This window comes from Acomys russatus, chromosome 3, assembly GCF_903995435.1.
Source record: "Acomys russatus chromosome 3, mAcoRus1.1, whole genome shotgun sequence".
Taxonomy (NCBI): Eukaryota; Metazoa; Chordata; class Mammalia; order Rodentia; family Muridae; genus Acomys; species Acomys russatus.
Genome location: NC_067139.1, coordinates 86,024,328 through 86,038,854, shown reverse-complemented (window position 1 = coordinate 86,038,854; position 14,527 = coordinate 86,024,328). Strand labels below are relative to the sequence as shown.

Genomic DNA, 14,527 nt, shown 5'->3' with positions numbered 1-14,527 from the left:
CTGCCTCTCCCACAGGCCATGCTCTCCTGTTCTCCTGTATCCTCCTCTGCTTCCCTTTTCTCTTTGTGCCTCTTGGAGAAGAACTTCCCAGGCTCCACTTTCCCAATTATTATGGCCTAACTACAGTTTTTGAGATGTTTCATACTTGCAATGTAACAGCTTTAAAAAATTCCTCTTTCTAAGTTTTTCAATGAAACTTTAAACAAAGTGAAGACATTTAGCAAATGTTTAAACTTTTTTTCCCCCCTGAGACAGTGTTTCTCTGTGTAGCCATGGCTGTCCTGTACTGGCTTTGTAGACCAGGCTGGCCTTGAATGCACAGTGATCCTCCTGCCTCTGTCTCCAGAGTGCTGGGATTACAGGCCTTTGCCATCACACCTGGTTTAAACTGATTAGCTTTGGAGGAGCACACCTTTCCCCCTCAGGGTCAGTAGCATTTTATTCAAGGCAGCCATTAGAGAAGAACCATAGAGTTCCCAGAGCTGCAGGTCAAGGACAAGCTTGCACTGAAGAACGCAGGGAAATCCCCTCACTGTGTTCTTCTTTCCCAGATTCTCTTTGGTTTTTGTTTTGTTGTGTTTGTGTTTGTGTTTGTTTTTTCAAGACAGGATTTCTCTGTCTAGCATGGGCTGTCCTAGTCTTGTCATCCACCTGCCTCTGCCTCCGAAGTGCTGGGATAGAGGCATGTGCCACCACTGCTCGCGGCCATTTTATTTTTCAAGAGAATTAAATTGTTTATTGATTTACACCTGATAGTGGAGGGTACACAAGCTTCATTCCCATATGCTATTTTATCTGATTCCATTATTCAATTTTGATATTTCATAGGTGTACCAACAACCACTTAAAAAGATTTTTTTGTTTGTTTGTTGTTTTGAGACAAGGTCTCTCTGTTAGCCTTGGTGGTCCGTGGACACCCAAGTGTAGACCAGGCTGGCCTTGAACTCACAGAGATCTGCCTGCCTCTGCCTCCTGTGTGCTGGGATTAAAGGTGTGTGCCACAAATTTTTTAAATTTAAATAATTTATTCAGATTACATCTCAATTGTAATCCCCCCACAAATATCTTCCCTTTTCCCTTCCTTTCCCTATTCATCTCTCCTAGACCTGTGACAGAAGAGGACCATCCTTCCAACATATGATCACAGCCTTTCAGGTCTTATCTGCTTTCCCTACCTCTGAGTGCCACCAGGCCTCCCCCACAAGGGGAAGAGACCAAATAAGGGGCTCTAGAGTCCATACAAGTCAGTGCTGGCTCTCCACCCAACTGTGGAGGATGTGCTGCCCATTAGCTCCATCTGAATAGAAGGTCTTGGTTTACTGCATACATTGTCCTTGGTTGCTGCAGTAGTTTGTGCAGGTCCCCTGGTTCCTGATCAGCCATCCTTGATAGTCTTATAGAGGACCACACCTTTAATCCCAGCACTGGAATTAGGGAGCTAGGGGCAGGCTCATCACTGTGATGTCCTGGAAAGCTTGGTCTAAATTTTAGGGAGTTCCAGGATAACCAGGATTATATAAAAAAAACCATGTTTCAAAAAAAAAAAAGACATAAGGCTGGAGAGATGGCTCAGAGGTTTAGAGCACCATCTGCTCTTCCAGAGGTCCTGAGTTCAATTCCCAGAAACCACATGGTGGCTCACAACCATCTATACTGAGATCTGGTGCCCTCTTCTGGCCTACAGGTGTACATGCAGGCAAAGCATTGTATGCATAATAAATAAATAAATCTTAAAAAAGAAAGAAAGGAAGGAAGGATGGAAGAAAGAAAGAAAGAAACTTGAATTAGCTGACCTCAGTTTCACTTAGATTCTTTGAGTATTTCAATTGAGACTCCGTGTCAGGCCCAAGAGGTCCAGAAACCTGGCACCTGCCTCAGCCTCCTGAGATGGGATTAAGAGCTCACTTACCTTCTACTGACCCACCCTAACATCCTGTAGCTTGGGCCTACTCCACTCACATCCCAGAGATTTATAAAGGACCGCTTCTCCACAGAGTTCTCAGACTTGGAGAAGTGATCACAGCTCTCTGTCCACACTCCACACTCTGGTGCGCCCATCAAGACACAGCGCATCCTAGTTCCCAACTCAGTGGAGCAAAGGAAGCTCAAGAGCCAAAAATGCAGGTGAGTTGGGGGGTCCGCTCTTGTGTTTTCTGGAGGATGGCTGTGCTATTTGTCTTCAACTCATCTCAGAATGCTTACAGCCTCAGAGTGTGTCTCTGCTGTGCTTCTCCACTCCACTTGGATGTGAGGTCATCGGGTGCTCATAGGAAGCCTCCTGAAATGTATTGGTACTGTGTTCATTGTCCCCCCAAGGGAATGTATATGGCAAAACATCATTAAATGCCTTGAATGGGAACACATCTGCAAGTTGCAAAGGCACAAGAGGCAACACTAAACTTGTTCTTGGGTTTTTTGTATTTAGTTAGTTGAGGCAGCATCTTTTTTTGATTTGGTTTGGTTTGGTTTTTGAGACATTTAACCCTGGCTGTCCTGGGCTCAGTTTGTAAACCAGGTTAGCCTCAAACTCATGAAGATCTACCTGCCCCTGCCTCCCAAGTGCAAGGATTAAAGGCATGGGCCATCAAACCCCACTTGAGGCAGCATCTTATTGATCCATGGCTAGCCCAAAACCCACTATGTAGCCAAGAAGGACTCTGAATGTGTGAGCCTCCTTACACCTCTCAGAAAAGAGCTGGGATCATTGCCACACACCAAACATCCCTGTTATGTCATATGGGCTGAAGAAATACTGTTTCAGAAAGTTTGTCTGATCGCCTAGTATGCTTGAATAATTGGAGTTTATTATTATGAGATTTGAAGTTGTATTTTTAGCCCATGGAGAACACTAAGGAGATTGGGGAAAAAGTGAGCTGGAGAGAGAGGCTGAGGTCTTCTGAAGGAAAAGGTGCTTCTGTTTCTTATCTTTCACTCCATCAAGGGCACCTACACTATTCAGTGGAGTTCTCCCCGGTTACACTTGAGGACCAAGCTTTCCCATTAGGTGACAATGAGCCAGCACCCGGATGCAAAACGCAGGCTCCTGAGTCCAACACAGCACAGAGACAGAGATTCCCATTGCATGAGAACTGTTTTAATATTTTATGTATCCATTTTGGCACAGAGAGAAGCACAGCAAGTCCGAAGACCCAGAAACACCCAAGGAGCCAATGTGCCCCAGAGGCAGAGGCAGGAAGACCAAAGGGCCTCAGGTATGCAGAGTCAAGTCTGTGCTCAAACCAAACTCTTCTTATGTATTTCTTTATTCTGTGGCTTGTGAGTATATGCAAGACCTCAAGTGCTGACAGCTGTGACAAGGGTAGACTGGCACTCTGTGGTGCCAGGTCTCTGCCATCACAGAAGACCCAAAGTTTCAGAAACTGTGAGAGCCTCCCTGGGTCAGAGGTGGTCATGAGTCTGTGTAGGCACAGCATTCCCAGGTAGCACTTGTCCTGTGAGATCTCTTTGCATCCTGAGATGTATTTTTAAAATTGAAGACACTTACTGTGTCCCGGTGCATGCTAAGAGCAGGATGACCAGGCCTGATGGCACACACCTGTAATCCCAGGTCTTGGGAGGCAGAGGCAAGGGGATCCTTGTGAGTTTGAGGCCAGCTTGGTCTACAAAGTGAGTCCAGGACAGCCAAGCCTACACAGAGAAACCCTGTCTAAAAAAAATACAAAAACAAAAACAAAAATCACCAACAAAAAAGAGCAGTGGAGATGCTGAGTCCTTGGCTGGTGGCATAATCTCTTGGTGACTACATGAGGTCACTTCTGGATGCTCAGTTTGCAGGAAGAGTCCTTAAGAAAGGATCACGTGAGCTTCTGCATGATGTCAGACAACTCATCACCTCCCTCTATCCCTAGCAGGTCTTTCCTATGACCGATGGACTGATCCTGAAATCAGTGTCTTCCTGCAGGAGTGGGAACATGTTGAGCAGGAAGTCGGCCACCCAGGCAGAAAGATCCACAAGAAGACCAGACTGATTTGCCAGCACCTCCGCCAACGAGGCCTGAGGAAGAGCTGGACAAGCTGTTTCAACCTGCTGCTCACCATGCAGAACCTGCACAAGACTCTCTGTGACAAGAGACCAGGGATCGAACCCTTGTTCTCTCCTTATGCAGAGGCCCTGTACAGGATCCTGGGCCCCAGGGACCCGAGAAGCCAAGTGCCAGGTGAGTGTCTTCTGTGTAGACTGTTGAGGTTCTCTAGAGAGTGGCATCAGCTGGCCTCTCCTTCATGAGCACAGAGCAGAGCACACAGTGGAGGGAAGCCCCTCTCCTACAGGCCTCTATTGCACATAGTGAGAAAGTCTGGCCTCTCTCTGGGTCTTTTTACTGTCACCCTAAGGGGATGGAATTTGGACTAGTACATAGTTGACTATGATAAACAGGCCAGCAGGTTACTTAGCCTGATTCAGGGAGAGGGAGGGTGCCATGCTTATGACTGTAAAAGGAATTTTTACTCTCCTGGCTCAGCTGTTGTCTGGGAGGCTTACTGCCTCCTGCTGTCCTAGGCCTGGTCTTGGAAGCCTGTAGGCTGCAAACAATCCAACCCAGGCCTAGAATGTTTTCAGCTTCTGACACTTCCTGCTTAGGCAGCTCACCCTTCCTTGTTCTTTCTGAGCTCTGGCTGGTTCAAATCAGCTGTTCTGCCTCAATCTCTTCTCTCAGATGACTCAGTAAAGGTAGCTTCTCTGCGCAGAATTGCTCTGCTTAGCCTCAAACTAACTACAAAATCTGCTCTGATATTCTGGCTCTTTCACATTTTCTGGCTCCTTCTGTCTTCACCTGAGTTCTTTCTCTGCAACCCATGTCTCTATTATTGTTCTAGTAAAACAGCTTCCTGGGCTGGAGACATGGTTAAGAGCACTGCCTGTTCTTCCTAAGTTACTGAGGTTAATGCCCAAGAACCAGGTGGTGTGTCAATACCATCTATGATGGGATCTGGTGCCCTCCTCGTGCAAGGAGGCACATATGCAGGCAGAATGCTGTATAGAAATAATAAATTAATAAGTCTTACCAAAAAAAACCTGCTTTATAAAGAAATGAAGAACAAAAGAAAAGAAAATGCTGAGTGTGTTGGCACATGCCTTCAATCCCAGCACTCAAGAGGCAGAAGCAAGGAAATCTCTGAGTTCGAGGCCAGCCTGGTCTACAAAGTGAGTCCAGGACAGCCAAGGCTTAACAGAGAAAACCTGTCTCAAAATAAAACAAACAAATAAACAACAAAAACTATAAACAAAAACCCTGCTTCATAAGTAGCTTCCCTTTCCTCTCTCTTCTCAGGAGAGTTGGGCTTATCCTCTAATGGCAAAGCTTTTATGCTTCACCACCTTTTCTTCCACTAGATTGGACATCCCTTTCAAACATGGGTGCTCCCTTCTAAACAAACTTTACCTTTGTGTGGCATTAAAGACATGCACCAGCACACCTGGGCCCAAGCTTTTCTTTATCTGATATTTGCTCTATACCAGGCTGGCCTTAAACTCAAGTCTGTTTGCCTCTGTCTCCGGGATTAAAAGAGTGTTTGTATTCCAGCCAGATCACACAGACCTAGATCATTGCATGTGATCTCTTGCCAGATCAGCCATGTTCTGAGTTAACATTCCTCTACATATGATCTCTGTTTCTTCTCCTCTCAGATCCTCCCTATGAAGGGGCTGGTAACCTTCAGTTTCTGATGCACCCTCCACCTCCCATGGCATTCCTGCCTCCCGAGTACCAGCCTTGGAGTTTAGGCATTCAAGCACCTTCTGGAGAGCCTGAATGGAACCCGCCACTGACGATGTCCACGGAGGGGTCACTGGTTCCCAGATGAGATTCCTGGGACCCCGCTATCTGATGATGGTTCCACCCCTACTTCTTGCCTGTCCCTGTAGACACCACCCTCCAGCCATGGTCAAACCTGACAACAACCCAGGTCCTCCATGAAGATGTCTATGAAGGAACTCTTCCTCCTCCTCCTCCTTTTCCTCCTCCTCCTGCTCCTCCTCCCTTATCTTGTCACTACTGTTGAGAGTCATAAATACAGGTGGGAAGTGGATGTGGTACTTACTGGTTGGGGGGTCATTCCTAGGTACCTGGCACCTGTCCTTTGCCCTCTGTCTCCTCCAGACTCCTGACACTGTCTCCTATACTACAAGCGTAGCCTCTGTGTCCACAGACAGCAGCTCAACACCGGTTCATTCTCTAGCCTGCCTGTTAGCGAACTCATGGTCAGTGTCTCAGCCTCCAAGTCAATGCAATAGAAAGTAGTCGGAGCTTGAGATGGATCTGGGGGCTGGAGTGATGTAATATCAATTAAGAGAATATCGAAGCTAACATGGATATTTAACTTTCAGATACTGAATGAATGTCAAGGGACATTGCCACCATTATTTAAAAAGATTTATTTATGTAACAGCGGTCTGCCTGCACCTAACACCAGAAGGCCAGAAGAGGCCACCAGATCTCATTATAGATGGCTATGAGCCATCATGTGGTTGCAGGGAACTGAACTCAGGACCTTTTGAAGAACAGCCAGTATTCTTAACCAATGAGCCATCTCTCCATCCCCATTGCCACCAGTTTTAACCTAAGGTAGCTGTCCAAGTGATGGTTACAGCTAAAGCCCTAAAGTGGCTTTGCCCACCTGTGAGGTCTTGGCTTAATCATTTGAATTGAGAAGTTCTATCTCTGGTCTTGCTCTCTGAGTTGGGAAAGCAATCCCTTAACACAGCTCTCTGGAGGTGCAAAGACCCTGCTCCTTAATGGAGGAGTGACTATGATCCAATGTGTACAAACACATGAAACATGATACTTTGTAAAATTATATACACCAATGGATATGAAATTTTTAAAAAATGTGATGCAGAAGGAAAAATGTGTTTGTTTGTTTCCATGTTAGTTCGTTTGTTTGTTGGGATAGGGTTTCTCTGTGTAGCCCTGGCTGTCCCAGGACAGGCTCCATAGAGCAGAGTGGCCTCCAACTCAGAGATTGGCATTCTTTGCATTGAGGGTGTTGGGATTAAAGGCATGTGCCACCACCTCACAAAATGTATTGTTTTTTTTTATGGGACTGTACAGATAGCTCTGCAGTTAAGAATCCATGCTGCTCTTAGAAGAGGACCCCAATCTGTTCCCAGCACCTACATGAGCTGGTTCACAGCTTTTAGCTCCAAGGGCACCAGCTTACATCACATTCTGCTCTTGCAATGGAGTCCGGTGTGGTTCCCAGGACCCATGGCTTCTGACCCACAAATCCCTCCCCCTCTTCTGGTCTCCAGCAACACTTGACATCCACCCCCACAGACACATACTGGTAGCTAATTAAAATGTTGAACAGATAGCTGGAGCATGGCTCAGCTGTCACATCCTCCTTACACAGGTGACACCATTGGTTCTAGCCTCAGTAGGAAAAAGAAACTGAGAAGGAAAGCACACTACCAGAAGTCAAGAATGACAGGGAAAAAGAAATCTGTGGCTCCATGAGACCCAGCTTGGAACCCCAAGAGAATTTGGACAGCTCCCATCTTGGAACACCCACAATAGTCTGCACCCCAACCCTGGCTCTTGCTCTTCACTCATGGGACATCAGGTCTCTCTGAGCAGCCAATTCCTGGATCAGTCCTGTGCTCCACAGCCCCCAAGACTGTGCTCTCAGCGAGGCAGGACTTGGCAATTTAAGCAGAAGTTTATCTCTCTCATCACTGCCCAAAACCTTTCCAGTGCTCACGTTACAAAACCGGTTTTTTGACTTGGGATATCTCCTAGGACCCTGGAGTGGGAAAAAGAAAACCAAAACAGCCCTAGGCATGGTGGTGCATGCCTTTAATCCCAGCACTGGAGGAGGCAGAGGCACCTGGATTGCTGTGAGTTTGAGGCCAGCCTGGTCTGCAAACTGAGTTACAAAACAGCCAAGGCTACACAGAGAAACCATGCCTCAGGGGAAAAAAAGACAAAAGAAAAATAAATAATTTAGGTGGCTCATAACATGGTGAACCCAGAAAAACCATTCTTAGCCAGGAAAGTCTGTTTTTCAAGATAAAATCTAAACCTAGGACTCCAGGTGTTTCTTCATACAGAGAAATCGGGAGTCATGGAAACCAGGAATCATGAAAACACAACAGCTCCCCTGAGCACCATTAAGAGTTCATCAAACCAACAAATCCAGCCATGGTGTTATGTCCCTGTAATCCCAATATTGTGAAGGTGGAAGTAGAAGACCTAGTTTGAGGCCAGACCCACCAAAACTGAATATTTCAGGCCAACCGGGGCTCCACGCTACCTTGTTTCTAAATTAAATCTGATATGCAGGCAATGTAGGGCTCACATGTAGTCCCAGCACTTGGGCAGGGCAAGGGACAGAGGCAGAGGCATCTCTGTGCATTCCAAGCAAGAACTGTGAAGGACATATGACTCTCTCTCTCTCTCTCTCTCTCTCTCTCTCTCTCTCTCTCTCTCTCTCTCTCACACACACACACACACACACACACACACACACACACACACACACAAAGAGAGAGAAGAAGGAAAAAGAAAAACCACACAGCCTGTGGACATGGTGCACCTGTTACTGAGATGGGGACCAAATCTAGGGGCACAGACACAAGGACCCCAGGAGATCTTTTACTTGGGAAAACTGATTACCATGATGATTCTCCTCAGACAAAAGCTCCTACAGCTACATAACCTGCTGTTTTCTGTGTGTCTCTGGGTCTCTGTGTGGCCTGTGCTCTGGTGTCCACAGGGGCCATAATATCTGCTGAGATTTAATCGACAAGCAACTGTGAACTACCAGGTAGAGATTGGGATCCAAATCAGGGTCTCATTCCAGAGAAGATTAAGGCTGTTTCCCATCTTTTGCCTGCAGCGAGTATGTGCACTTGGTGACACATAACTACAGTTAGAGATGATTTCAAGACACCAAACGGTTGCTGCAAACTGAACCTAAGTCTTCTAAAAGAACAACCGGAGCTTTGTCCATGGAGCCATCACTCTAGTCCCTAGGCTTTCTCCTTTTCTGTGTATGGGTGTTTTGCCTACATTAATATCTGCACCACATGCAGGCCTGGTGCCTGGGTGGCAAGGAAGCTCCAAACCAGTGAGCTGTATCTCCATATTTACTGAAATTTAGATAAAACTGCACATCAGCCTGAAATTAGAAGTGCCTGAGCAGGGCATGGTGGGACACACCTTTAATCCCAACACTGGGGAGGCAGAGACAAGTTGATCACTGTGAGTTCAAGGCCAGCCTGGTCTACAAAGAGAGTGCAGGACAGCCAAGTCTACACAGAGAGACCCTGTCTCAAAAAACAAAAACAAACAAACAAAAAAGTGCCTGCCTTTATCCCAGCCCTAGGGAGGTAAAGGCTAATGGATCTCTGTGAGTTCAAGGCCAGCAAGGTCTGCAAAATGTTAAACAAGCTCTGTGAGTTTGAAACCAGCCTGACCTACCAAGCAAGTCCAGAACAGTGAAGGCTACATGGAGAAACCCTGTCTTATAAAACAAAAAAATCAAATCAAAACAAAACAAACAAACAAAAAAGAAAAAAAACTAGAAAACCCGAACAATAACAAAACAAACAAAATCTAATTGCAATTGTGGCCTGATGATGGAGATACTATAAATTGCCACGTTCTGTGATGAGGAGCTCACAGTCTCTGAGGATCCAGAGCGCCTGTCCCATCCAGGAACATACCACAGGGAGAGACAGGATGTCCCCTGAGTAAAAGGCAGGAGCCAGGCCTGGGATGCAGATGGCTGAGTCTAGAGCCCATGGTGTCGCCTGTGTAAGGAGGATTTCACGGCTGAGCCATGCTCCAGCCCTCTCTCTGCTCAATATTTTAATTAATACCAGTATGTGTCTGTGAGTGTGGGATCTTGAGTGTTCCCAGAGACCAGAAGAGGGTGAGAGGTCCCTTAGTCAGAAGTCTTAGGTGCAGAAAGCCACACAGGACTGTTTCCAAGAGAGGATACAATCTATACTGGGGCCCTTAGAGCTAAATGTTGTGAACAGGTTCATGTGGGAGCTGGGAACAGAACTGAGGTCCTCTGTAAGATCAGCCATGGCTCTTAGCCACAGAGCCATCTCTACAGTCCTAAAAGTATTTAATGTACCCTTAAAAAGTATATTTAACAAGGTGGTGGTGGCACAACTTTTAATCTGAGCGCTTGGGAGGCAGAAGCAGGCAAATCTCTGAGTATGAGGCCAAACTGGTCTAGAGAGTGACTCCAGGGCACAGAGAAACCCTGTCTCCCAACAACCAAAAGAAAAAGAAAAAGGAAAAAAAAAGATGTGTCACCACCACTGTCTCCACTCTCTCTCAACCTCTCTCTAACATTCTCCCTCCATCTCTTCCTTCTTTCTTTCATTCTTGCTTTCTCTTTTTTGAGTTGGGTGAGAGAGCTTCCCCCTCTCTTTTTTCCCCCTGAGACAGGGTTTCTCTGTGTAATCTGTCCTGGACTCACTTGTTAGACCAGGCTGGCCTCCAACTCACATAAATCTGCCTGCATCTGTCTCCTGAGTGCTGGGATTAAAGGCATGCACCACCACGCCCAGCTCCATTCAGACTACAGAGTCTCTATGTAGTCCTGAGTGTCCTGGTACTTGCTTTGTAGACCAGTCTGGCCTCAGATCTGATACATCCACCTTTTTTTTTTTTTTTTTTTGGTGTTTCTAGACAAGGTTTTGTCTGTGTGTACTTGGCTGTCCTGCACTCCATTTGTAGACCAGGCTGGCCTTGAACTCAGAGATCTGTCTGCCTGTGCCTCCCACATGCTCACTCTGGCATTCTTATTTCTAGCCTTTTGGATATATGCTCAAAGATGGTATAGATCATGAGTTTCAGGTCAGCCAGGACTACAGAGAGTAGTCACGCAGAACTCAGTGATTGGCAGGGCATGGTGGCAAATGCCTTTAAACACGGTTCCCTGGAAGAGGGAGAAGGGATTGAGAGAGGGGAGAAAAGAGATACAAATCCTCTGCACCTGAGCCATGATCCCAATCACCAGCTGATATTCCTGCAAGGAGTTGGTTTTTGAATATCCTCTCATTAACAGCTGCTACCAGAGGTGTCACACACTAAACATCCCTGTTCAAAAAGGGGAAATAGGTCCATGTGAGTCTCCATAGAGCATGCAATAAGAGATGTCTATATGGATATGCAAGCACTAGCAGCTCATGCGGAGAAGTGGCTGAAACCCATAGATTTCCGTTTTTCTCAGGAGGGATGGCCTTACTCCTTCATCTGAGCTTGGTGGTTGTGTTTCTAACTCCCCTGCATCAGGGAGTTAGCTGGACAGGAAATGCAGTTCCAGAAGCCAGGGACTGGGATGTCTTTCCAGGTAATGACTGCTCTGGATGGAAACAGGTTAAATCATCCCATGCAAACACATGAAAATACTGATGGAAAGAAAACAAGATGAGCAGGAAGCTATGCAGAAAACTGACACACAGACCAAAAAGAATGAGTACAGAAAAAATTGCTACTTAGTTAGGAACACCTGTATAAAATGTGGGGGATTCATAACCTAGCTTATCCTACTGTAGTTTGGGGGAACAAAACATTTCTGGGAGTCCCAGCACAACAGCATACTAGGCTCTACCACTGTCTCTAGAAACTACATAGAGGTGAAACATGGTGAGATTTGACACAGAAACACTGGGCAGGCTGAGTGTAAGAGTGGAAACTCATCCTTTGGGTCTCAACATTGTTGTTCTAAGGGTGTGTGTGTGTGTGTGTACACTTAGGTGTGTATCAGCCATCGATTTAACAAGGTGTATTTGCTTGAGGGGAAAAGCAGTTTCTCAGGAGATGGCCTCTCTTTCTTTAGTTCTGGGGTTGTTTGGGATCTGCTTTCTTTCTTTTTTTAATATTTATTTATTTATTATGTATACAGTGTTCTGCCTGCATGTACACTTGCATGCCAGAAGAGGGCACCAGATCTCATTGTGGATGGTTGTGAGCCACCATGTGGTTGCTGGGAATTGAATTCAGGACCTTGGGAGAGCAGTCAGTGCTCTTAACCGCTGAGCCATCTCTCCAGCCCCTAGGACCTACTTTCAAGGCTCTGCTGTTCCTCAAAGTCACAGTGACTTCAGGCTCAGGACAAGGACTGGCGATTTGCAAGTGCCATTTGGAGGACTGTGTAGTGAGACCCTGTTTCAGGAAGCCTAACGCTTGTCAGGTGATGGTGGTGGAAGCCTTTAATGCCAGCACTCAAGAGGAAGAGTCAGGGAGACCTCTGTGAGTTTGAGGCCAGCCTGGTCTACAGAGCCTATTCTAGGACATCCAGAATTACACAGAGAGACCCTCTGCTTAAAAAAAAAGCCCAATCAAACAAACAAAACATGTTGTTTTGGGTGACATGTGTAGAGCCTACAGCTCTGTAAGAAGACCCTGATTTGGATCCCAGCATCCACATGGTGGCTCACGGTTGCTTGTAAATTCAATCCCAGGGTATCCTATGCCCTCCATGGGCACCAGAAAACAGGACATGACAGAGACTCAGATACATATAGAAAATAGCAGCTGGTGGGAGCTGTTGTAGCTTTAGCCTGAGGTGAGTTATCATGGGCCTCAGTTTTCCCAAGTAAAAAGTTGTCTTGGAGCCCCTGTGGCTGTGCTCACTAGATTGCCTCCCCACCTCAGTAACAGCTGCCCTGTGTCCACAGGCTGTGGGGGAAGCATTCTGAATTCCACCATCATTTCTGTCTTTGGGATATTAGTTGCTATGGCCAAAATTTGTACCAAAGGGTCCTCACATGGCTGTGTTCAAGGCTGCAGAGGCAGTCCCCTGCATCTTCCTGCTGCCTGTGGCTGAGTTCATGAGAGACAGGACTGTGTGAAACCAGATTTCATTTCTGGAAACATAAATTATCTGGGCACCTGTCCATCTACTTGATAAGCGGATAAATACATATGTGTCTCTGTGTGTGTACATATGTATGTATGTATGTATGTATGTTTGTTTGTTTGTGGTTTTTTTAATAGAGTCTCATATACCACTGTCTGTCCTGGAAATCTATACGTAGACCAATCCTACTTGGAATACACAGAGATTCCTCTGCATCTGCTTCTCAAGTGCTGGGATTAGAAGTGAGTTCGAGGCCAGCCTGGTCTACAAAGTGAGTCCAGGACAGTCAGCGCTACACAGAGAAACCCTGTCTCAAAAAAACAAAAACAAACAAAACAAGAAATGAGCCCTGCAGTGCCTGGCTGTCAGGGTTAATTTAGAAACAGGGTAGCATGTAACAGGCTGGCTTCAAGCATTCAGTGTTGGTGAAGCTGGCCTGAAACTAGTTCTTCTACCTCCACCTGCACGATATAGGGATTACAGGCTGACACCACTATGCCTCATTTTGTAAGTTTGTTTTAACTCTTGTCGGAGCTCAGGTGAGTTGTATTTTAGTGGCTCCCACTTTCACTGTATGAAGTAACACCTGAAGTCCTAGGTATTGGCTTCATCTTGAAAAACAGATTTTTTTTTTTTTGGCTTAGAGTGGTTTTTCTGGCTTCACCATGTCATGAGCCTCTTAAATTCATTTTTTCTTTTTTTTCCCCCTGAGGCATGGTCTCAGTTTGTAGCCTTGGCTGTCCTGGAATTCAATTTGTAGACCAGGCTGGCCCTCAACTCACAATGACCCAGGTGCCTCTGCCTCCTTGAGTGCTGGGGTTAAACACCTGCACCACCACGCCTCCTGCTTTCTGGTTAGGAGTTTTCTTCCCACCTCAGGGCCCTAGGTAAAGAAACAGATTTTTTTTTGTACAGTGTGCACTGAAAGGATTATTCCTCCTAGATTAGGGAGATTTTAGGCAGGGGCCTAATGATTGAGATATAATTTTGCTTAAATTGCAAGTCTTGGGGTTCCGAAGCACAAGACTGATCCAGTAATAAACCACAGAGAGGCATGATGTCAGGTGAGTACAGGGCAGGAGCCAGGCTTGGGTGCAACAACTGCGACTGGTCCAAGATGAGAAAGGTCCAAATTCTCTTGGGGTTCCACAGTGAGATCCCATGTGGCCACAGATTTCTTTCTCCCCATTCTCCAAAACTTGTGGTACTGTGTTGTCATTTTCTGTTCCTTTTGCCTACTGTGTAAGGATCGCATTGCTGAGCAAATGCTGCAGCCGTCTTTCCATCATTTTAACTAAATTCCGGTATATGTCTGTTTTGCTAAATTTCATATATTCCTGGAGACCAGATGAGGGTGAGGGATCCTTGAGTCAGAAGTCTTGGGTGCTGGGACCCACACTGAACTTCTTTGCAAGAACAGGATGAGAGCTATACTGGTGCTCTTAGAGCTAAGGTTGTGAACTGGTGCATGTGGGTGCTGGGAGAAGAATTGGGGTCCACTGTAAGAGCAGCAAGGGCTCTTAAAGCACTCCCAAGGCAAGGGATGCAAATGCCTGAGTTGAAAGCCTGCCTACTCTACAGAGCTAGGTCCAGGACAGGCAAGGCTACACAAAGAAACTCTATCCAAACAAGCAAACACACCTTCCCTCTCCTGCATCACAATAAAAAAAATTTTAATAGCTAT

General features: G+C 46.2%; 1 protein-coding gene across 1 annotated transcript; it reads left to right on the top strand.

Moving 5' to 3' along the window:
• Positions 1 to 2,118: 2,118 nt before the first annotated feature.
• On the top strand, positions 2,119 to 5,823 carry LOC127187197 (putative uncharacterized protein MSANTD5). The gene is made up of 4 exons (XM_051143380.1): positions 2,119 to 2,124; positions 3,125 to 3,212; positions 3,870 to 4,178; positions 5,648 to 5,823. Exons 1-4 carry the CDS (start codon positions 2,119 to 2,121, stop codon positions 5,821 to 5,823), a joined length of 579 nt encoding a protein of 192 aa, XP_050999337.1.
• Positions 5,824 to 14,527: the final 8,704 nt, after the last annotated feature.

What these genes read in the sequence shown, in the direction of transcription:
- LOC127187197 (XM_051143380.1), top strand. An exon ending in GGAAGACCAAAGGGCCTCAG is followed by an intron (nt 3,213 to 3,869) that starts GTATGCAGAGTC and finishes CTCTATCCCTAG; the next exon opens with CAGGTCTTTCCTATGACCGA. An exon ending in CCCGAGAAGCCAAGTGCCAG is followed by an intron (nt 4,179 to 5,647) that starts GTGAGTGTCTTC and finishes TTCTCCTCTCAG; the next exon opens with ATCCTCCCTATGAAGGGGCT.